The 25,650-nt window shown below is 35.7% G+C and overlaps 1 protein-coding gene across 13 annotated transcripts in view; it reads left to right on the plus strand.

Moving 5' to 3' along the window:
• Msp300 (Muscle-specific protein 300 kDa) overlaps nucleotides 1-25,650 on the plus strand; it is a 477,430-nt gene that overhangs the window by 443,920 nt on the left and 7,860 nt on the right. For 10 of the 13 annotated variants that reach the window (XM_072530648.1, XM_072530643.1, XM_072530645.1 and 7 more), the window contains 5 exons: nucleotides 4,267-4,569; nucleotides 18,675-18,932; nucleotides 18,994-21,995; nucleotides 22,083-22,121; nucleotides 24,216-24,588. In XM_072530648.1, coding sequence (XP_072386749.1) covers nucleotides 4,267-4,569; nucleotides 18,675-18,932; nucleotides 18,994-21,995; nucleotides 22,083-22,121; nucleotides 24,216-24,588 — 3,975 coding nt within the window. The remainder of the gene's footprint in view (nucleotides 1-4,266; nucleotides 4,570-18,674; nucleotides 18,933-18,993; nucleotides 21,996-22,082; nucleotides 22,122-24,215; nucleotides 24,589-25,650) is intronic. The other 3 variants (XM_072530657.1, XM_072530658.1, XM_072530644.1) reach the window with 1 other exon arrangement.

Below are 25,650 nucleotides of genomic sequence, written 5' to 3' on the forward strand. Positions count from 1 at the left end.
CTAGTCAAATAAAGAACAATATGGAACATAATTTATAAAATCAATCAACTAAACAACGCAACTGTACCACGAGTTGTCTGTTTTGTCTGTAAAAATCTATACACATAATACTTCTTTACTGAATGAATTTTTAAATTCCAACTTTTCTTGTTCGAGTAATACGCACTACCAAAAAGTTAATCGCGAAACATGCCTGGCCGTTAAAGTTGATGTTGAAAGTTCAAATGCCAACTGAAATTTTAATAGTTTTACTAGCACAACACACTTATTTATTTATTACAAGTAGCTGCAGTCATTTTCCGGTTTGCGTTACCATTATTATCTGTATTCACAAAAGGAAGTGTCATTAAACCCAAACACTTTACAGTCTTCTATCTAATCGGGTGCAATTTCACCATAAAGTGAACCGATTTACAGGATATGTTACATTATTAGCATGAAAACGTGTCTAATGGTCCATAATTTAAATTTTTATCAGAATAATTCAGTTAGCCGTGACGTCAATAAAAAACATTTAATTATAGGAGCATTTTTTTACTCAAAAGTGATTTTACGTCAAAAAAAAAATATAATTACAGGTAGAAAGTAAATGAGAAACCAAATTAATCAGAAAGGAATTTCGTCAAAATGGAAGAAAAACTTATGGTACAAAAATAGAATTTGTACTTTAGATTAATATTTCAATATCTGAATGTATCAATCTAACTACCACTCATGTATTTATCATAACCAGCACGATTCTATGATTCTAAAACAGGAATTTTAAAAACAAACGAAAGCCAGGATACATAAATCATTCTTTATTGCCTTGCTCATAAAAGACGAGAACCCGGCGAAATGGTAAAATAAAAAAAAGAAGCAAATTGAACATTCTCAAATTGAGTGTGTAAAACGGCTTTATTGTATACAAAATAAAAAATAAAAGTGCGATAATAGTATCGGACTTGAAGATGACAAATATGGAACAAAACAATTACCAAGATTTGTGGACACTTAGTCGTTATTTGTGGACGGTACAAGAGTAGAAACAGTGCCGCAACTTATTCCTTCTCTCCAACTTGTTCTCGTTATCTGCCTCCTTTTCGGCCTACCTCGGATTTTGTTCATCCATTTTTTGTGTTTGTCCTAACCAGATAAGTTGTTTTGTTGATAAGTAATTGTGATTTTCTGACGTTTCAGATATTAGACATTTCGGGATTTTTCGATGACATCTCGATCATTAAGTAATCCTGGACGCGTTCAGGATTACTTCGCATGCGCAGTGTAAAAATGAGCGTTCGCGGTGATAAAGTTCTGTACTGAGAGAGACTGATATAGTCCTAAATCTTGTTGTTCGCGGTAACTTAGTCCGTAGTTCAGAACCAGTTTTACCGATCTTTGGGATTTGAAGAGAACTCCTGAGTTCGTATATCCGCAATAGGAATTTCAAAATACTTATTTCAAATAAATACTATATATTCTGTGGTCTGAGCTTTAAACAGATAAACAGCTGATTCGTTAGCGTTGGCGCCTATATTTCTTTACTTTTCGTTCTTTGATTGTTACCGGTTGTTTTTGTTATTTCATCTAAATATGGCATCTTCACTATTAACCACGTAGTCACTGGTAGATAGTCCTCGATGGTCCTCCCTGAAACTATAGATTTCTTTAATACATCTTCTTTTTCGTCAGTGGACTTTTTCTATATATGGAATAAATTTCACGAAACTGCCGTAACAGTATATAACTAAGAAATCTTTTAAACAGCCTTGATATCGCAAAACTGTAATCATAAGCAATGGCAAAGTGCAAAACAATCTTGATCACTCGAATATCTGCATTTGGAGGAAGTAGAAAAGTATAAATATGGAGTACATAAAATATAACAATGAGCCTACCAGAAGGATAAGAACAAGAAACACATGAATAGTTTATCATTTTTCTGGCTGCATTTGATTGATTTGTTGAGATATATTTTGATTAATATGTCTCTCTTTTAAAGTGTTTGCAATATATAGTCTAAATATTTGATAATATAAAAGCCTTTACCAAGTCTATAAAATATAGATCTGTCGATTTATTGTATTAAATAATTTTTTAAACTACTCCTTTTAGCACAAACGCAGTTTTTACAGAAAAAAATGTAAAAAAAATCTGATTGTAGGTTCATCCCATTAAAATAGCTTTACATCCCATTAACTTTTTAATTGTACTAAAAATGAGTAAAAGTACAAAAATAGGTGTTACACTTTTCGGTTATCGCCAGATGTAAACATAATTAACATGTTTTTAAAGTTAACAATTACATCAGGCTTCGTATTTCGTAATTTTTTTCATAATTGTTTATCTAATTAACTAAGGTATGTTTTAATTTGCTTAGAAACGCTGATAAAAGTGTTTAATAATCAGTTTTATGGTGTTCGAATAAGCAAACAAAGGTAGATTTAAAAATTACCGTGATTCGTTAATAAGGTAAATTTTCAATTCAGTTATGTTCACATTAGAATTTTATTATATGATATAATATTATAGTCCAGTCGTCAAATATTCGACGTCAAAAAATCATCAAGTTTGTCCCTCCCAAGTGAGGACTACAGAACAATTTATAGGTCTGCAAGAAACAGTATACAACGGAATATATACAACTATATTAATACGGAAGAGAATTACTTATACATAAGGTTACATATAAAAACGAATAAACTAAGAGTTACACAACGAGCCATGGAACGTGCAATGCTGAATGTGAGCCTCCGAGACCACATAACAAACCGACAAATCAGGCAAAGATCAGGAGTTCAAGACGTCATCGAAAGAACCACGAGACTTAAGTGGAACTGGGCAGGACACTTAGCCAGAACACAAGATGGACGATGGACAAGACGAATTATGGAATGGAGGCCCAGAAATTATAAAAGAAGCCGAGGACGACCACCGACTAGATGGACCGACGACATAAAAAGAGTAGCGGGAAACTGGCTACAAGCGGCCCAGTGTAGAGAACACTGGAAAGAACTGAGGGAGGCCTATGTCCAGCAGTGGACGGGATTGGCTGATTGATGAAGGTTACATAGAGAAATATCAGGAAATTTTGAGAGGCCTCTCTTCTGCACTCCTAAGCAAACCTAATGGTTTGAACATGTAATGAGGATGGTCGATAACTGATGGCTCAAGAAAGTAATACCGCATCTTCCGGGAGAAATAATGAAAAGACGAAAACTTCCATCATCATGGAAGAAAGAACTGGATCTCGCATCGACGATACTCGATGGCTCAAGAAAGAACTGCCGTACATTTCGAGAGAAAGCATAAAAAGCTGAAGACTTCAATCGTCATCGAAGAAAGAACTGGATCTCGCTTTGCAGGGAAGAGGGTAATTGGAGAGATAGGAAGGAATAGCTTTACAAGGCGTATGCAGATATCACTGCAATATTGGGTCTTCAAATAAATATGTACTACCAAAGTGATAATGTTGGTTATTAGTAGGAGAAATAGTTCATTAGATACTACACGTAAGAATATATGAGCAACAATAACGTGGGTCATTCCTCCAATATTTTATATTAAACATTTTTGTGTTCTTGAAATGTGTACCTATTTCTACATATCTTCCGTTTCTACAGGTTTTTTCCAGTTATTAGTTTTATAATTTTTGTGATGTCGTCTATTTATCCTACTACCTTATGGTCTAAATAAATCTTCCTAAATTGACTCCCTTTGTAGGAAAAATATAATTCATTCTTTTAAATTTTTTGTTGATTGTATTGGTTTTCTGGTCAATGCTCTTTATAATACAATACGACCACATCAACTACTCAGATCCATTACTTTCTTTGATATATATTTTTTTCACAAGTGTATCTGTTTTTTTTTTCATCGTTTTCGAGAAACCTTACTTCTAAGCAGTTCTTGCATATATTGATTCTCATCTCTTAGTAGAACGTGCTATAACTCTATTAATTTATGTTGTCAGTTTGACAATTGGTGCCATAACTTCCACTCACCTAAACGTTATAAATTTTAGTAAGTACCTCACTCATTTCTGCCCCATGCATTGTTTGTTCTTTCGTTTTAACTGTTTAACAATTAGAGACCTACGTTAACTACTCTTAATTGCAAAGAATTGATATTTTTAAAAATTTTCTAAAAATTTTGTGATTAAATTTTTATTTTTAGTACTATTTCTTTAAAAACAACTTGTATAATTTTATGGCCTTAAGACAATCCATGGAAAATCATTGTTAATTATGTATTAAACTCTCTAACAATTTTTTTATTTTACCTTAGAGCGTCTCAGTAGACCTAGTTTCCCGCGAGAACCTCGTCTCCGAGCTCAAGGACGCAGCGAAACCGTTGTCGGATAGCTGCTCCCCTGAAATTTCGGCCAAGATCGAAGCGGCAGTGAAGGAAGCCGTTACAGCCTACGAAACGACCTGCACCAACTTGAAGGAGCTGTGCACCAAGTACCATAACGCCGCAGACCTATGGAAGCAGTACAAAGAAGCTTCGGACTTGGTCAAGGAATGGATTGAGAATCCGATGGAATCCGTAGATAATTTAGAACCCGAGGAGGCTATCCAACATGTCAAGGTAAGTTTTTTGCACCATTATATTGTATTTTTTTGTTAAATGAACTAAGAAAAGAAGTGAAAATAGTAAATAAAAATATTTATGAATCAGGTACCGTATACAAATATTTGTAAAAAAAACATACACAAGGCATCAAAAGTTGTGTACGGGGAGTTTTTCTGTATAATGTTTTCTCTTAAATCCTCTCTGCTCTCTAAGAGGACAAGGATTTCATCTCAAGAGGCCTTACAGGCTTCTTCTAAACCTTGTTTTTATCGATTCCATCCATTTTCTTTGGAGACCCATTCTTTCCATTTGTACCACTCAGTATTTATTACTTCTTTGACAATTCTTCCTCCTTTTATTCCACGTAGGTGACCTAGTCATCTTAGTCCTTTAATTTTACCAAGCATCGTTATTTTTGGTTGTGCAAATACGTCTTCCTCTTTGGAGCAGCAGCCTTTCTAGCTTTTACCAAACTTGCAGCAAGTTTTGGAAGTCATTGATTTTGGTGCTGCTGTTCTTGGTTTTATCGTAGGACTACCTCTATTCGATTTCTTCGCTTTGGTTGGTGTTTTTCTTTTAGAATCTGTGAAAGTCATTACTGCTGATGAAGATGACGTAGTTTTAGGTACTGATTTCTTTTCAACTTTATTCGCCTTTGTCGGTTTTTTCTGTCTTTGATTCGGCTTTTTTAGCCTTTATCTATTTATTTACAGATTTTGTTCGTTAGTCAGTGCCTGAACGATTGGCTGCGAAGGCAGTTTTTTTTTAGTTTGGTTGTTTCTCTAGCTTTCTTTTTTCTTTTTCTCTCCTGAATTAGGTTTTTTTAGTAAATCTATTTATATATCTTTCTATATGTTTATTTATCCATATATCTATTTATCGAAACTTTTTTAGCTTTTCCCAAAATTTTATTAGCTTCCTTTTAAAGTCAAAATTGTGTTGCGTTCTGCACATACGATGACCTCAATATAACAATTGGGGTCATCCTGAAGGGGGAGAGAAGATATTCTGTTCAATCTAGAACTCGCTGGTTTCCCCCTTTCGGATTGGGTATGTATATTCAAATAAAGAAAAGAAATGAAAACCAGTGGACTGTATAAAACTCTATTTTAAAAAGAGGTGAAATTAAACATAAATATACATAACCCAATATACAATTATAAATAAAGAAGGATATAAACTTAAAAGAAGAAGAATATATGTAGTACAAACTTAAATATTAGTTAATGTGAAACAACACACAAAAAGAGAACCATAAACAAAACAAACCTGTCGATTCTAAAAAAAATTACTGACCGAAAGCAGTAAAATAATTTCGTATATATACCACGTTATAGATAGAAATAATATACAAAAAAAAATAAAAATATGAATATATATGTCATATAAAAACTAATTAATAAACTCAATTCAAACGTATACTCATAATACACATTATGAGTTAATATTAGGTAATAAACTACACAACCCTGTGATATACATACAAAAAGAATAGTGAAATTATTATAATCTAATAAATATACAAATCTACGTAAGTAAGGTAATAACGTTTAATGTTCTGAATAAAGTTCAAAATCGCGACACAATATGTAATAATTGGGCACCAAATAAACGTACTTAGCCCATGCAGCAACAAAATTATGGTGTATTGTTCCTTACCCAATGAAAAGATAGCACTCACTCCGGCTACCGCAAACGATGTCTTCACCGACGAATAATAGGAACCACAAAATTCCTAATGCAACTTTTCTGCATCAAACGACTTTCTCGGTCAAAGGACCGATGCCAAGTGTCTTAGGTACCTTTTACCCAAACGCCCATACACATGTGTGTGGTTTGAGAGATAAAACTCGACTCTTCCTATTTTTATCTCAAATGTGTGTCATTTTGCAGATGGCCCGTCTCGTAATATGTAGTTTTTAACACAGATGCACCCTTGTACATGGAATCTTGATATACGGGGAGAATCAAAACTACCACAAAGTCTGTTAATATTAAATAACTGTTTATATATCGTTGCGAAACTGCAACAAATTGAATCTGGAACATATTTTCCAAAATGGTTTTCCACTTTCTCTCAGACAAGCTTTTATATCCAGTTCGAAAACTTAATTTTTTATGTCAATAATGATCTTTAAAAAAAACCACTGTTATTCACTTATCATTGAGTACTCTTCTATAAATTTTATATAGAATTTATTAAAAATATTGTATTTAAATTATTAATTCAGTATTTTCCAAAAATCATCCTAGTGTGAATATAACCTCAAAAATGTCTGACGTCAAAGAAACAAAAAGTGGATAACACTATACGGGAATTATAATAATTATGCGAGTTATTTTAGTATATATAGCGCTTCTTGTTCTCTGTACCAATCATTTTTAATTCATGTAGCTATAAATTTCTTGTCTGCATGTTTACAATATGGAATACATAATGAAGCTGACGATACGTTCTGTCATTTTCGGAAAGCCCGTCTCTTGCGACGCTTTTTTCATCTCCAAAGAGGGTCTCTGATGCGAGCCAACTGTAGCAACCCTTTGTGGCGTCGACGTCGGCTTCGGGGGAGTCTTGTTCATTTTCAGTGCCCGCAACATCGTCTACCACTTCGGTCGTGGTGAGCGTCGAGAGGAAGTTCTCGTTTTATTTTTAGAGAAGTGTCTCATCTCAAGTCGGCGCGAAAAATGTATAAATATCCCGAAGTGTTCTCCTTTTGTTTCTAATATTTAGAACGCGATTCGGGGCCATCGATTTTGCAAAAAAATTCAAAGTCAACGTTTTATGTGTTTCATTGTTCGTGTTGTTGACCGGCAAAACTTTGTCTTCGGATAGTATTAGCATACTAATACACGAATTAGCGAATACTGGTCGACACGGGATACAGTGTGCTAATTCTTGTGAACTAAATACTTTATCGTGTTCTTATTTTTGTTGTAGTGAAAGTGTTATAGTAGTAAAAGTAACTTACAAATTTGTTGGACAAAATGTACAGTAGTGTCTGTTGGTATTGTAGGTTTTATATAAGTATCCTATCTTCTTACTCCCTATTTCTTATGGTATCTCGACCCCCTTATTTATTCTTTGTCCAGGTTATAAGTAATGGTTCAAAATTTACAACTCGTTTAAAATATGTTTTTTTGTGACTAGTTTTGGAGGCAAAAATTAACATTCCATCCTCAGGCCGATACAAAACAACCAAGGAATGTCATTACTAGATATTGGTTTTAGATTCTCTTTGTGTATGTTGAGCTTCAATCTTTTTATTTTTTCATAGAGCACCTAACACCGTTTTGCTCTAGTGTATAGGTAAGGCATTGAACAAACGTAACATATTAAAATCGAGCTATCAAATAACACAGAATAACAGTGATAAAAGCAGAAGATACTAGAATATTAAACTAATGTCAAAAAAATAATCAAAAAGTTTGTACATTCAAGCAAGTTTCTGGTGTTCGAGGTATCGAATTTTTTATGTTAATCTATTTCATCGGGCAATCTAACATGCCAATCTCGCTTCCAGTCTGTACGTCGTAACAGAATCGTAGTGGTTGTGAATATTGAGGAATTGCTTTTCTCTATCTATGCTATTTCGCCATCAGTTCCTATTTTGGGTTGTGCGTACTCTCCCCAATGGCATTGCACCCAAATCGAACCTTGGACTCCCCCAAACTATGCCTCCAACCTTGCCGGTCTCTCGCCGATTTTTTCCAGATTCTCAATCTAGAAAATTTTGCGCGTCCGGTGCCACTTTATCCTCCCACCTTTTCCGTGGCCTTTGTGTTGGTCTTGCGCCCTGCATTTTACTATCTAGGGCTCTGTTCGGCAATTGTTCGGTCTCCATTCTCACTACATGACCAGCCCATCGAATTCTTTGAAGCTTAACGAATTTTGATATCTCTTTGAATAGTTGGTAGAGTTAATGGTTGTACCTGGATCTCCATATTCCGTTTTTGTTAAAAGGTCCAAATATCTTCCTTGGGACTCTTCTTTCAAAGACTTCTCACCTTTCTTTTTGTGTTTTTTGACATCACCCGTGTCTCATATTCATAACATACTATTGGTCTGATAATACTTTTATAGACCCTGATTTTTGATCTCCAGTGTGTGTTTTTGGAGCGGAACACATGGGCAAGTGAAAAGTAAGCTTTGTTTTCCTTTAAAATTCTTTGAATTTCTGGTTTTTCTGTCCAATCCGTGCTTAATTTAACTCCGAAATATGTGAAACTTTATAAAGTTTCAATATCGTCCTCTAATTCAACTGTGTGTCTGTTTCCCCTAGCTTTTGCCTGTATTAGCTTCTTTGTTATTAGAATAGTTATTTCTAGTGTTGTCTCTTTTGTCCCTGTTTTTAATTGTGAATATATTTCTGCCGCCTCTTCTGTTCTGCGAGACCTAATGGTGATATCATCGACAACCTGTATTGTTTTATTTGTTAGCAGATTAGCTCCCTCTATATTCAACTGCCCTATTATGTATTTGAGAGTCAGGTTGAATATTATCGGTGCCAGCCTGTCTTCTTGCTTTATTCGTTGTACGTACTGCATTGACGAAGTTTAAATTTACTATTTTTTTTTATCTATAAGTCGATCGGAATGGTGATCGTACTTGACTACTGAAATGTCTCTTTATCACCAATCTAAAACCAGTTTGATTATGCCTCAATTCTCTATTTTCCAATCTCACGATTGCTTAATTGTTTTCATGCAAACTTTAAACTAGTTCTTCTTCTTCTTTTTTCATGTAGACATGACTCTGCCTGTTTTTCAATGTCCCTCCAGTAAGTTGTCGTTCCATGGTTTTCGTGGTCTTCCTAATGATCGTCTTCCTATTGGGGAACCGTCTCTTGTCGTGTTGACTACTCTATTTGTTGTCATTCGGCTTATATGATCGTTCCATTCTACTCTTCTATTTCTTACCCCAGTTCTTGATGTTCTACACCTTGCATCTACGTCGTATATCTGTACTTCTAGCTCTGTCCCATGGTGTCTTGCCATAAATTTTTCTAAGTGTTTTCGTTTCTGCTGTTTCTAGCATAACCAATGTATGGCTTTCAAACCAGTCTCTCCTTGATTACAGATATAATTGCATCTATATCAGCAAACTTCAGGAGAAGTTTATACTATTTCCGTTATAGCAGCTTCAGTCCAATTGCGTTTCCAACTTATTGTTAAAGTCTCAGAAACATATCACTGCTTATTTGGAAATTAAGTAGTTATCCATACATTACAGTCCCTATGTCCAAATGGCATGTTCAAATTAAATGTTCTGAACCCTCTTTCTGTTCATTACAAAAATGTCTTTTCACTCTGTTGCTCATTTTTACTGTTTCATAGATCAGTCTTTGAATCTATCAGTCATTCGTACTGCTCAATTTTGTTCTAGATTACTAAAACTTTGAGATTTCAATTGAATATTCACTCTGAGGTACAACTCCCATCTAAAATGACTTTTTGTCACCCCTTGGAACTATTCTGGAGCTAAAATAAAAAAGTACCTATTTGACTTCCACAACTTCCTCATTTTTAGACTGTCCAATTTAACTTCAACAGAGATATGAGTTCAAAAAATGTTCATTGTGTTCTATAGACGTAAAAGTTCGTATAGCGTTCCAGTGTGAAGTCCAAATGGTTAAGTTAGCAAAATATCTTGATATAATAGAAACTCTAAACGAATCAAACAAGTTTGACCTAGTATTCATCTTCATAAAACTGAAACCATTTATGATATCTAAACTATATAAGAGCAAAATCCTAAAACAAATAAAAAACAGCCGGCTAGGAAAATGTAAGATCAATGTCCTCAAAGGCTTGAGACATTACTACAAAACTTTATACGATGTTGCATGGTTGCATAAGAAAAATTCAGGTTTTCTGTCTGTATTCGAAGTTTCGTCTTCTATTTAATAATAATAGTCTCCCGTTTTATACCGCGTTCGCGGCTTTGGGAGTATAGCAGGGTAGTCTGCTATATCTAGGGCCTACGGTATACAAGGAAGGTAACATGGCCAGTGCTACGCTTCAACCGCCTATTATTACCCCTGGTTTTACCCAAGGTACTCATTTTATTCAGGCTGAGTCGACCTGGGGCCTATAGACATTTTTTTAAATGTCTAGGTATTCTTGCCGCTACTTGCCGGTATTCTACCGCTTGCGCTATGCAGGCCCTTCTATTTAAGCTCCTTTAATATATATATTTCATGTGGCTTGATCCAAGTTTTTTCGTTATGTTTATTGAATGCCCATCAGATTTGTTATCTCAATAATATCAGTGCTTGTATTCTTTCACTGCCATAGCTCTATGCTTAGACATTAGATCACACAAAAATACGGTACATCGTGGGAACACTGAGAGTTTTATAAGATATCTTCTTCCTCTTTATAAGCAATTCTGCGTCTTCATTGGCGGATTAATACCTCTATAAAAGGTAGTCATTCCATCTTTTGCGCGGATCCGATACTTCTTTTGCCGATTGGTGACTTATCTCTTGCTGTTTTGATACACGGTCTCCTCCATTTTTCATTCATACGTTACATTTTCTTCTAATGTCTTCACTTCTCTGTCGATCTCTCAGCGTATTTCCTGTAATTCTTCTCAGTACTCTCATCTCTGCCGTTTCCAGTAGCCTTTGCGTTGTGGCTGTGTCGGGTCTTGTTTCTGAGGCATATGTCATTATTGGTCTTACACTAGCTTTATAAATTCTTGACTTCATCTCAGTGACTTCATCTGTTTCGCCATATAGTGTTATTAAGGCATCCTGCCAATCTATTTGCTTTTTGTACTTGATAACTCACTTCTTTGTCCAGGTCTCCATAGCTGGACAGTGTAATTCCCATGTATTTTATTTCCATTACTTGTTCAATACTGATGCCATCAATTTCTATTTTACATCTGGTTGGTTCTTTGCTGACTACTATTGTTTTTTCTGAGATGAGATTGTCATATTAAATTCTTTTGCTCTTATGTTCAATCGGTGGACCAGTCTTTGCAGACTATCTTCATGTTGGGCTATCAATATTGCGTCGTCTGCGTAACAGACTATTTTTATTTCTTTGTTTTTCATTCTGTATCCTCTTCCTTTGTTATAACGCTTTTGATGAGTTCATCCATGATTAAATTGAAGAGCATGCGGCTCAATGAGCCCCCATGTCTTATTCCGCTGCCTATTTCTATAGGTTTTGTTAGTTGTCTAACTATTTATACACAAAATGCCAGGTGCCAGGTTGTATAGTGTAGTAATTATCACTAAATAGCCAAAAACAGACCAGACAAATTACCTTAAGGCTTAAATAATTCATCGCCTTCTATTTCGTAGGTATGGTGTAATAATTCGTGTATGAAAGTTCTAAAATTTAGTGTAACTTCTTTATTTTATATGTAATCGTCTTAAACCGAGAAGAATTTATTTAATAGAACTTTAACAACAGTTTTATACCAATTAAATGTACACTCCGGAAGAACTGAAGGTATGTAATTCCTATAAACATATGTCCTCACATGAAACCTTTTCCTTTACAGTACTTTCTGTGTATTTACATATAAATAAAAAGTGACAACTTCGGTTTTAATGCCAGCAGTAGAATGCAAAATGCAACTATTATTCCAATTAAACATGCAAATGCTTCTTTCGTGTTGTGCGTTTTATACCAAAGCGGAAATTTCTCGTTTTCGGAGAATTTGTAACAAATGCGGATGATGTCAGTCTTTTTAACTTTTTAACTCTTTTAATACTGTTTTGGTTGTGGATGCACCAGTTCTAGAAAAAGGTTGATACTTTTAATATTATTTCTGTTAAAAACTTAGCTGCATTCATACAAGAATTATATTTTTTTTATTTCGTCTTTCTTATAAACAAATATTTTATGTGTCTCATTTGATATAGATCTCACCATATATTCCTCTCACTTTTTAATCTTATATCTCCCTGTGAGCTTTATTCCGGAGGAGAATGTGCCTTAACATTTCCATACTTGATCAACAAATCTTTTATCTCTTTCCATATGAGTGATAAACAACCACGTTTACCAGTTAAAAATTTTACTCCAGTAGACAAACCTTTGGTAAACGCCTGACGAACACTTGTAGACTGTTCAACTGTCAAATTTTCTTACAATGTGTTCTCCATTTTCTTTTCAAATGTCTCTTAAATATCGCCTCTTCCAACAAATTATTTTTTTTTCTCTATAAACAGAAGTTTCTCCCAAACGAAATCTAATTAGTGCCAAGTTTTCCACAATTAATAAGAGGACATCAAAAAGTATCTACAGTACATGTTCAGTCTAGAATGGTTCATCCGCTTCAACCTCAAAGTACAAATACAAAAAATGTATTAAAATATTCAAATTAACGAATGTCTACAACGCAACTAGTCTTCTCGAGAAGAAATTCGAATTCGAAATTTGGTTTCGAAAATTAGTTTACGGATTTTAATATCAGATGTCGCTATTTGCGTCCATACGAAGCCATGTTAGAGTTGCTTCCTAAGACAGAAGAGATTTATTTTCGCGTTCAGAGCAACTGTGAATATCTGTTCTGAAGAGCCCTTTTAGGGCGAAATACGTATAAGCGGATACACAGAATCACTATACGTGAAATCAAATATTAACTGTCTTTTTCCTTCGAAAAGAAGAGTTCACCTATTTGGGTGATTTATTTTCTAATATATTTTCTTTCAAATCTAATTTGTAGATATAGTGATCTCAACCTTAATATTTTTACGATTGTATAAAAACTAAGTTCATCGGATAAACTTTAAAGGAAAAAATATGATTATAAATAACTTAATTACTAATAGAACATTCTTGTCAAATGTGCATGTTTCCTCCTCGAATAAAAACAAATATCAGTAATAGTTGCAACTCTTGAAATGTACATTTTTTAATCGATAACGGGAAATGAAACCTCTGTCAGTACGTCAGATTTTACTGGAAACAGTTGGTAAAGTTTTATAAGAAACTTTTTGTTTTAACCTTTGTGACTGACATCAATGTTAAGTGCCGGAAGATTGACTGAAATTTTGTTGCCAAAATTACAAATTTCTCGTAAAATTGTGATTTATACATTATTTTATTGGAATGTCAAGTACATTAAGGTCTCGTTTTATGCAATGGAAACGTTATACAGAAAAGCGCATATAAAAAAATTGCATAAAAAAAGACATTAGGGAAAATGTTCCTATGATAAGGAAAAAGCTCCATAATAATTTTAATTATTTACTTAGCAGGCTTTAAATATGACCACATAACGTCTTGTTATTTGTATAATATGCAAATGTTTCAAATTTTGATAAAAATTAAGATGACAAAAGTTATTCATAGTTTACTAAAATCCTGTTAAGGGTCCATCATGGGCATATATGCGCTCATGATGGACCCTTTGATACGCCCATGATGGACCTGTTGCATTTTGCATAAAATAAGTAAATACCAAATTATTTTATTAAACCACAAGATATTCTAAACTATAAATAGTATTACAAATAGGTATTTTTAAGAAAAAAGTTACATTCACACACAAATTGTATACGTCCAGGATTTACATCTGCACATTTATTATGACACAAATTCTTGACAACGAATCCATTTTTCTTTGGACCATGAATGCGAAAATAGTTCGTTACAGTAAATGCAAGCTGCATCGTCCGAGTCGTCTTCTTCAAAAGAAGATTCACAATCGTCTTCAGAACTGTTTGTAGTTGAAACACGAACTTGCCTTTTCACTTTTCTTGCGTCTTGTTTTCTTTTTTTTTTTTGCTTTTTTTCTGCAATTTTTTGTTTTATATCATCAATTTCTGGCGTTCAATTTAAATATCCTGTTTTACCCCGTTTTCTACCCCTTTTCTGAGTTACTTCAGATACTCCGGCTAAAGGAGGAGGACAAATATCTTCGACTGAGATATTTAGGACTAACGATGATGTTGATTTCTGATCAGTGATTTTTGTTAAACCTTCAATCGAAGAAACATTTTGCTTCCGATGTTCCGGTAGTGAGTTCTCGTCAGAACATCCTGGTAGTGGGTTTTGTTCATAATTTTCTCTATCTGTTGTTATAGACAGCAAAAATAGCCAATCCTCGAAGACATCTGGATTGAAAGGTTCCATTCCTGTCTTTTTAAACGCATTTATTGCATTTTATGGAAGAGCACTTTTTAAATATGCTCTATTAAAGATACTGGCTACTTCAAATTGGGTAACTGTTTTACGTGGATTCTGTCGCAGCCATAATTGAATTTCTTGGCCGTAGTAAGTTTGAAGTGGTCTAAAAAATCCTACGTCCAAGGGTTGAACGTGATGAGAGTAGTGAGCAGGAAAATAAAACATAATAATACGGTTTTCTTTTGCAAACTGGAGAGCTTCAAAACTTTTAATGACTACCATGACCATCGAGTAACAACAAAACTTGGTCGGTTTTAAAAGCCTTAAAAAATGTTGCAGCCAGAGACAGAAAATGTCGGAAGTCATCCATCCTTTTTCTTGAGCGAAGGCTACACTTGTGAAAGCGTGAAAGTAAAGGTCATTGACCAAAGAAGAAATCATTAGACCGAATTCTCGGTTCAACTTTGATAAAATTCGGTGTTGGGGCATACCCCAAGACGACACTCGAAAGGAATATTTGTGAATGCGTTTACCAGAAAGCTACGTTACAGAAACAAATGGTGATAACAAACAGTGATAACACAGTGATAACAAAAATAGCTGGGAACATAGATTGTCATGATGCCTGATAATCAAGCAATTATCAAAAGTGGTACGGAATTGTTTAGGGAAATCAAACTAAGTAAGTGAAATGAAGTTAGCCAAAAGTGGTGCAATGGTTAATGTGGAATTAGTTCACTGTAATGCTGAAGGAAACCTTAATCTGGCAAACGATCTAAAAATTTAGAAGATATACAGGCAATGATTATTAATTAGTCTTTCATTAGTCAACAATTCTTGTAGATCCTTATTTTTTTCTTCTCATTTATAGTCCAGTCTATATTTTAGGAACAAATATCTTTTTAATACTTTCCTTTTCCATATTTTCAGCATAATCTGTTCTTTTTTCTTTCTCCATTTTACTTTTTTTAAGTATCGTGATAGCGATGTCAGTCATGGGTGTTTTCTATGACAAATAAGCCATTACTGAGAAAGTATAATTGTACAGACTCTTAAAAGTCTTGATAATTTGGAAATAGCTCGAAGACAAAGGGTCTGGATAGGATTTGGTAATTCGCGAGGTCTAATGGCAAATGAAAGTGATTAAATGTAGCGTGACTGGATTCAAACGAAATTATTACGGATCCATTTGTGTTTCGATTTCCATCGGATTTAATTGAAATTTCACGTCGGCCAAGGTTAATAGGTTAAAGTCATAGTCATTTAAGATTTTTGAAGGAAACTCAAGTTGCACCATATGTTCTCGCCTACAAAAGTGAAATGAAAATAGATTTTTGACTTTAATGCAGGTATTTCGGAATATTTCTTTGCGAAGTTGCCAGTCCAAGTGCACTTATATTTAGAAGAATAGTTTTAAAGGCACAAATACTTTTATTGAATAAATTTAATCTCAAAAAGTAATAAGAAAAGCATAACTTAACACTTATATACCAACATCTGCGTTCTAAAGTTAATTCCGGTTTATCAAAAATAACTGTGACCCCAAAATTTCCCGACAATTAAAAAAGTTGACACATCTTTCTTCTTTTTCTTTATTCAGATATTTTATCTGATTTTTGGGTTGTTAAAGGCTTTTTTATTGTGAATCCAGTCCAATTATATTCTTATTAAAGAGTTTGACAATATGTTTATCCTTGGAATTAGAGTAGAGACATTTGACGCCATTAACGCCATTTTAAATAAAACAAATTTAAAGCATCAATACTCTCATTTTAAACATTTATCCAAAGCAAGGGCAAATACTCATTTATAAATACCCTACCCACTGAGTATTTACCCTTCCCACATCACTAGTCCAGTGTCCGTGTCATGCGTTTTTGTTTTAATAAACTATCTTCTTCTTCTTCATGTGCCTTGTCCGTTACGAACGTTGGCAATCAACATGGCTATTCTGACTTTGTTTACGGCAGATCTGAATAGTTCAGCAGATGATAATCCGAACCATTGCCGCAAGTTTTGGAGCAACGAGTGTCTTCTCCTCCCTGGACCCCTTCTGCTGTCTATTTTCCCTTGAACGATCAGTTGTAGTACTCTATATTTATTATGTCTCATAACGTGACCCAAGTATTCCAACTTTCTTTTCTTTATACATATTCCTACCTCTCTCTCTTTACCTATCCGGCGTAGTACCTCTTCGTTGGTCACGTGCTCAGTCCAGGATATACGTAATATACGTCGGTAAGCCCACATTTCGAAGGCCTCTACTTTTTTCATCAATGTTGCGGTCATTGTCCACGCCTCCATTCCATATAACAAAACCGGGAATACATAACATTTCAGAAGTCGAATTTTGAGAGGTAGGGTGAGGCTTTTAGAGGTGAAAATTTGCTTCATGCTAGTGAACGATGCTCTTGCCTTTTCTACTCTTATACGTATTTCCTTCGCTTGATCCCAATTTTAGTTAACTGTTGTTCCCAAGTAGATGTACGAATCCACGTGTTCAATTCTTTCATTGTCTAATATCAGTTGCTGTGGTGGTTGTTGGGTTTTGCTTACTAACATCCATTTGGTTTTTGTGATATTTAGTCTGAGTCCGTATTGTGCACTTGTTTTTTGTATCTTACTCATTTGGCAACTCAGTTCCTCCATGCTACTTGCTAGAATCACAGTGTCATCAGCATACCTTATGTTATTAATTATTTCTCCATTTATCTTTATGCCTTCTGTGCTTTCCTCCAGCGCTGTCTTAGATACTTCTTCTGAGTATATATTAAAGACAATAGGAGACAAGATACAGCCCTGTCGTACCCCTTTCTTGATCTCAATTTTATTGGTCAATGTAGATCCTACTTTCACTTTAGCTGTTTGGCCCCAATAGAGACTCGCTATTGTTTGAATGAAGCTGTAGTCGACTCCGATCTTATGGAGAACTTCAATTATCTTTTCGTGCTTTACGTTATCGAATGCTTTTGCGTAGTCTATAAAGCATATGTACACATCTTTGTTCATATCTCTGCAGCGCTGGATGAGTACCTGTAGACTAAAAAGTGCTTCTCTTGTCCCAAGAGAATTCCGAAACCCAAACTGCGAATCTCCAATGTTATCCTCACATTTTTTGCTTATTCTGTTGTAAATAACCTTGGTGTATGCCTTCGAAATGTGGTTAATTAGACTTATCATCCGATGTTGATCACAAGACTTTGCTTTTGGTTTTTTCGGTATGACAACAAAAGTTGACTCTAGCCAGTCTTCAGGAAACTCCCCGCTGTTATAAATATTGTTAAAGAGTCTAACGAGTGAGTCTAGAAATTGACTGTTTGTTTCGCACAGCATTTTCAATACTTCCCCGTATACGTTATCGTTGCCTGGTCTTTTGTTATTTTTAAGACCCTTTATAGCATTCTCCACTTCTGATTTTAGAATAGAAGGGCCAATAAACTATCTGCCTCAATATAATTCGATCTTTATTTATAACCACGCGCCAAAAGCACAGAATAAATAACAATCAGAATGCCCACTCTCAGATGCCGCATTTGAAGTGTGTCAGCAGGCGATCGCCATATTTTAAACGGAAACATAGACTCAGATTGAGAAATTTGTGACAACCTACGACAGAACTGTAATTTAAATGTTTAGGGATTAATAGTTTAGTAAATTTAAAATAATTTAATCTATTCTTCAACTAAAAATACGAATAAAATAGTGTATATTATGTCTATAGTTACCGTAAATAAGTTAAACCGGATTCATTTTTCTATGCACACCAGATAAAGTCACTGAACAGCACTGGTTCCGTTTAAAACATGGCTGATTTCGTCTGCGCGAACGAAATGCGCGTACTTATCTTGACAAGCAGAGTGGGCATTCTGATTGTTTATTATTCTGTGCCAAAAGTATAGAATAGAATAGAATAGTTGAATGTTGAATTTTTACACAACATATTCCGTTCTAGATTACCTTATTCTTAGAACAACAACCTTAACAACAAACTTCTGAAATGTCGATATTTTAATAAATATTTTGTTTAGGTTTGCGAGGAAACCTTAGCTGCCCATACCAAACGTCTAGCAAAACTCCAACAACTAGTGTCCGGAATAGCATCCGCTGTTGGACTAGACGCCAATGCACTACTCGGTGGAGAGGTGGAAGCTCTAGGCAAACGCCTTGAAGATGTCAGGGAATCGCTCACAGCCCTCGCAGACGTCGCAGAATCCAAAGCGAAGATCAAGAAGGATAACCAGAAGGAAATTAATGGAACCAAAGATTATTTGGATTCTGTTCAAAAGGTAGGTTATTCTTTATTATTTCTCCAGTTAAATTTTATACTATATAATATATTTCTTATAGAGTATCACCAATATTGACAACAATGGTGTAGATTCGGACAATGAAGAAAAATTGCTCGTCTTGAGGGACCACCTATTAGCTCTTAGCAAAGCCGAAGGACAAATCCAGAAGCTCAAAGACAAAACAATTGAAATTTCTACCACAAAAACCGAAACATCAGTAATTGAAATTCTTGAATTATGGCAGCAAGTTTTCAGAGAAACCTTCCAACAATATCATCGTTTGAGTACCAGATTGGTTAAAAACGAAGACGGTGCAGCTGCTCTCAAATTATGGCAAGAATATTTAATGAATGTACAGCAGTTCTTGCAAGGAACTATTCCTGGAGATTACCACAGTCTTTCAGACCATCAACATCTTTGTCAAATACACCAGAATTTGCTAACGACTCAGCAAAATGTTTTACAACCGGCTGGTAAAGGTGATCAGTTAGCTAGTGGATTGGTAGAATCGAGTGTAATGGAACAATTTAATTCTTTAACGAATCTTCACAATGAGACGCTTTCCAGAATCTTAGACAGACACGCCGAAGTTCAGAATCGTTTGGATGCTTGGGAAAAGTACAACGGCGATCAGAATAAGCTGCTGAATTGGCTTAAAGGTATCGAAAAAGAAAGGGAACGCATGCAGCTCCGATACATGCATATTAGACGAATTCCTAAACTACTTTCTAGAATCCAGAACCTCTTGGACAAAGTTCCACAAGGCGAAGAGCAGGCTGATGATTTGCAACGACAACAAAATCAGTTGTTGCAATTCTGCGATGATGCTTTAGCTACCTCCATTAGAATGGAACACGTTGCTATAAAACAACGTCTTTCTAATCTGCAAGCTGGCTTAGATACCTGGAAACAATTCTTAGATAGAATAACTATTTTAGTCAAAACATACGAGGACACTGTCTTTAAGATCCAGAAAGAGTTTGATGAAATACAAGAGATTATTAATGAAACCGTATTGCACCAGCAAACCTCCCATTCTGTACTTAGTAACAAACTGGATATTCTTCGTAATACTAAAGATCGTCTAACTGCTACTAGTAATACGTTACAACAACTCAGCCAAATGCAAGAACAGCTTAAAGAATGTCTCAGTCCTTCAGATATGAAAACTATTAACCAGAAAATGTGGTTGTTGCGTCACCAACACGACGATCTGGAGCATCAACTAGCTAATCTTTGCCTTCAATTAGAAGAAAAACTAGGCATTAGGTCCATGTTCGAAGCCAGACATACCAAGTTCATAACATGGGTTAACGACGTAGAAAAAAGACTGAACCAAGATTATGATATGAACCAAACATTACTAGAACCCAAAGAATTGTTGAGGAAACTAGAAACTGAACTTCAAGCCGAGATGGCTCTCAAAGAAAGAGAATACAATTGGTTGGTGAAAACTGGTAAAGATATATACGAATCATGCGGTGAAGAATACGCCGATGTAACAGCAAAACAGATAATTCAGACACGCACAGAGGAAGTCGTAGATGAATGGGATAGGTTAGACCAAATCGGCAAAAGTAGGTTCAACAAAATAAACGACTTAATGCAAACTATTTTCCAACTGGAAGAAAGAATTGCCGAAATTAGAGCTTGGTTAACTCAAATTGAGATCCAGTTAGCGAAACCGCTAGTATTCGAAGGCTGTACCCAAGAAGTTATAGACCGAAAGCTGCAAGATCATGACAAACTGAAAAAGTCCATAGAAAACAAAAGCGGTAACATTAGCGAAGTACTTAACCTGTGCGACTTAGTATTAAACGATCCCGATATAAACAAGGCTAATTTCTCCACAGAAAATATCAGTAATGCTGTAGTTAACATCGAAAAACGTTGGAAGATTGTTTGTGGACAGTCAGCCGAAAGAAAGCGTAAAATAAATCTCATATGGAAACTACTCCAAGAAGTTACTAAGCTCAGTGAAAGAGACGAACGTTGGGTCTCCGACAAAGAAAAAGCTTTAAATAATTTAGATAAGCCTACAAGTTCCTTAGGCAAAGACGATATCCAAAAACTCATCTACGAAGTTGAGACCGAAATTAAAGATATCGAATCTCACGAACCTGCATTCCAGATTCTAAGCCAAACATACTCTAAACTTAACACAGCACCAGGTATAGAACCGAAAAATATACAAGAACTAACATCCAGAACCAGAGTGATCATCGTAAGGTGGGAAAACTTATTGCCCAAGGCTAGAGCTATCCTAAACCAACTCCAAACTGAACTAGCACCGTTTAGAGAATTTTCTGTAGCACACGAAGATGCTATAGTTGGCCTTACTAAACTAGACGCACAAGTAACTGAGTTACAACACTTACTTCCTGAAAAAGTATCGCCTCAAGAAAGACTTAAGAAACTTATCGAGATCGAAAAACAACTGACCTTACAGACGCCCAATTTGGAAAATGCTGACAAACTCGGGTTGCAAATAATGAAGAAGAGTACAACAAAAGAGGTGGAGCTTATTCAAGAAATGATTGACGAATACCAGATTCTGTGTAGAAACTTGCATGAACGAATCACTTACATAAAGACTGAAATAGAAACTATAATTATAGAAAGTAGACCTCAAGAAGTAGACGAAAGTGTTCAAGTTGAAACACTCAAGTTCGAACGTGATTCTGCTGTACAAGTCAATACCTTACCACCACAATTACAAAAGATGACTTCCATTAGCGCCAAGGACGCGTATTTAGTAGAGCTGGAAGCTGCTTTGGAAGAATGCAAAGCTAACTTGCGACAACTAGAGGAAAACGTCAATAAAGAAATACCTAAACAGGGATCTGCCGAACTGCCAACCAGTAGCAAGAAAATAGCGAAGATGTCGGCAAGTTGTTTAACCAGTACTGAATTAATCAAACATCTTCATGACCTTCTAATTAACGAGTGTGAAGCTACTGATATCGAAGCCTACTCTGAAGAGGTCATCGAGCTTTTGGAACGATTTAGAATTCTGCTGGTCAGGGCTAAAGACAAAGAACAAAAACTACGAGAACTTAGGTGAGTTATTTTTCGTTTGAACCTTTACCTATCTTTTCTATTTCTTTTTAATACTAACGTTAACTGGTTGTGGTTTTCTTTCCTTAGAACTGCTGCCTGCGATGCTTATAACCTTTTATGCACACAGTAAGTAATTGTAATTTAGACACAGCTAACTTTCTGAACCTCTTGTAATAACTAATTTCTTAACCGAACTAAAGCGTTGTACACCTTAGTTGAGTTGTGAAGATTTTTCAATTTTCTGTCTGAAACTAGCTAAGACTAGTATTTGAATGATATTTGCGAGGGCATGGTGAAAAGTTCTTGGCCTGATCCTTAGATGGCACGACTAAATACGAAATTATTGTTTTATGTTACATGACATAAATCGCAATATACACTCGCGATCATAAAATCCGGGTCACCTTGAAAATTTCAAGTTTCTTGAATATTTTTACATCTGGTGCAGTAATAACCTTTTTTTTAAGCTAATGTATTTTTTATTTGTCACCAATGTTTGTTTTGAAAGAAAAAAAAACGGTTTTTTTATTGTTTTTATTGAAAAAGCAGAAAACAAACCAAATTGTTGAAACAGACATACGAAAGAAAAAATGAAAAATACAGAACGTGGTAAAACATCAGTGGAATTTCAATGACTAATATCGTGTATTGCCTCCCCTTGCTCTAATAACCTCTTGCAGACGACGGGGCATATTCTCAATTTTTCTCCGGATTACATGTTGAGGTATGTTATTCCACTCTCTCACTAACAGATCTTTATGCTCCTGTGCGTTGTTAGGAGGAGGTGTATGGGTTTGAATACGTTTTTTCAAATCGTCCCAGAGATGTTTGATGGGATTCAGGTCCGGAGACCTAGCTGGCCAGGGTAACCTCGTAATTCTAACCTCGTCCAAGTATTGCATACTGATCCTGGCAACGTTCGGTCGCGCGTTGTCCTGCATAAAAACGGCGTCTTCTCCAAGCCCTGCCATGGTGGGCATAACATGTACTTCTAGAATCTCCGTAATTCTTCGGGCAGTTAAGGGCCCATTTTCGATGAAGGGTAATTCTGTGCCGAAGTCGGAAGATACACCTCCCCAAGCCATGACCGAGCCTTCAGCAAATGGCATTCTTGGAGCAATGCAAGCTTGTGAAAATCGTTCACCGGTTCTCCTCCAAACTCTTACACGTCCATTGGATCCAGTTAGACAGAAACGGGATTCATCTGAGAATAAAACTTTGCTCCATTCATTAATTCCCCAATGCGCGTATTGTCGAGCAAAAGCTAATCGTGCAACTCGATGCGCCCAGCCAAGTGGCGGTCCTGTAGCCATTACACGAGAATATAGTCCAGAAGAACGAAGTCTTCTCTTGACTGTTGCAACGCTAACATTGCAATTTCGTACTTCCTGTAGGCAATTTCGATGCATAACCGCAGTTGAGGTACGGTTTCGTAAAGCCTGAAACACAAGAAAACGGTCATCTCGTACCGTGGTCGTTCTTCTTCGTCCAGAGCCAGATCGTCTGGTTAGCAAACTCGTCTCCTGAAAGCGTTGAAGCACTCGTTGAACCGTAGAAACAGTTCTTGCGACTTGCTGTTGAGTGTGACCGTCTTCCATAAGTGCAACAATGTGTGCCGTTTCAACAACAGTCAAGGCATTTTTGGCAAAAAATAAACAATAATAAACACTAATAAATACTAATTTCGGCAATAATAAACGTTTGTTTGTTGCGTTTGAACAGAAAGTCGAAGCACAAATGAGACATTTAAAACAAGCGGCAGTTACAGGTACCGTTCATTTTGAGAAGTGTGCACTTTTCCGCGAAATCGGCACTATTGGAATTCTTTGTTACAAAGGAAACCGCTAAGCTGACAATAATTCTCAGAAACATGCATTAGTTTGTATTTGTGTTATTATTATTTACGATAAAGCTCGTTAAAAATGAAATAACGGCGATTTTCAAGGTGACCCGGATTTTATGATCGCGAGTGTAGTTACACCTTCATTATCAACAGTAATAAAATGAAGAAGTTTTATGTTATAGCCATATAAAAAGAGACACAACAGATAATCTACGTCACAAACAAATATGCTACAACTTTCGACAAAGTATAGTGGTCATAAAGGCAGGCTAAATGTTCAAAAAAAAAACATTTTTCTTATCGTACATATAACTTTTTACATTGCCCTCGTAATACTTGTAATTATCCTCTTATTCTAAATGTTTATTTTTATTCAGCGAGGCCGGTCGCATCCTATGCCCACTCTGCACGAAACGCAACTGGGCTCAACTAGATAACGACCTCTGGAGACTAGAGAAATGGTTACAGGTTGCCGAAGGTACCCAAAAGACTCAAAAGAACCCACCGTCTAACATAGAATACCTCGAAGACGTCATCCAAGACCACCGAGAGTTCCTGCTTGACCTGGACAGCCACAAGAGCATCGTGAGATCGTTGAACATCGTAGGAACTCACTTGGCCGATCACAGTGAAGATACCAGCAAGGCTGACGAGTTGAGAGTGAGGTTGGAGACTGACAATAGAAGATGGGACGTGATTTGCCATCATGCCACTGCGTGGCAAGTACAACTTCAGAGAGCATTAATGAATGTAAGTATATTTTAAACTTTTTTACTTATACCAAAAAAGACGGGGCATGATAAGGTCAATTATAAATCTCTATATAAGCTTGAATTGCATGGTTAAAGGGAAATGCGATATCAAAGAGTATTAGGACAAATTATTTGTTTAAAACGAAGGTACTGATTGTAATCACAGCTTTTTAAAATATAAATATAACAAGCATTCATAGACGTTTTAAAATTTGCTTATAAGTATAAAATGTATGTTTTTATAAGTCTCTTTTTCTAGAAGAAAGATATACAGGCTTGGAACTACAAGAAATGAATACAATAAATAATATATCTTTCAACGCCGTAAAATATAAAATTCGTCCCGACACACTTTGTATATAGTCTGAGAGCTTCGTCTTCTTCTTTTGGCATCATAACCCTGGATGTATTTTTGCCTGTCTGGCTATGTCCTTCCATTCAGATCTCTCTTGGGCCCTTCTCCTCCATTGTCTTATATTCATGGTTTTCGGGTCGTCTTCCACGTCATCGAACCATGTTGTCCTGGGCCTTCCTTTTTTTCCGCCTTCCTACCGGCTTCCACTGTAATATCTTTGTGGTTTTCGTGTCTTCTTGTCGCTGAACATATCCCAGCCACGACAGTCTTTGATTTTTCACAAATCTTACAATGTCATACCCTTTATTTAGTTCACTAACCTCGTCGTTTCTCCTGATTCTCCATGTGCCGTCTTCCTCTTCCACCGGGCCATATCCTTTTCTCAGTATCTTTCTCTCGAATGTCCTGAGTTGGGCTTCCTCTTTTTTCGTCATTACCCAGGTTTCACAACCATAGGTTACTACGGGTCTAATCAAAGTTCTATAGATAGTTATTTTGGTTCTTTTTGTCTAATAATTTCGATGTCATCAATCTTTTATTAGCATAGTACCTATGTACGATTTCCACTGGAAATACGTGCGTTAATTTCGCTACTTCGGAATTCTGGTTGAATTCTGTGCCCAGATATGTGTTTATTCATTTTGTTGTTTATTATCGTTTATTTTAAGCCCTCTTTTTTGTGCTTCAGGATCAATTTCCTTGAAC

This window comes from Diabrotica undecimpunctata, chromosome 4, assembly GCF_040954645.1.
Source record: "Diabrotica undecimpunctata isolate CICGRU chromosome 4, icDiaUnde3, whole genome shotgun sequence".
In the NCBI taxonomy this organism is placed as follows: Eukaryota; Metazoa; Arthropoda; class Insecta; order Coleoptera; family Chrysomelidae; genus Diabrotica; species Diabrotica undecimpunctata.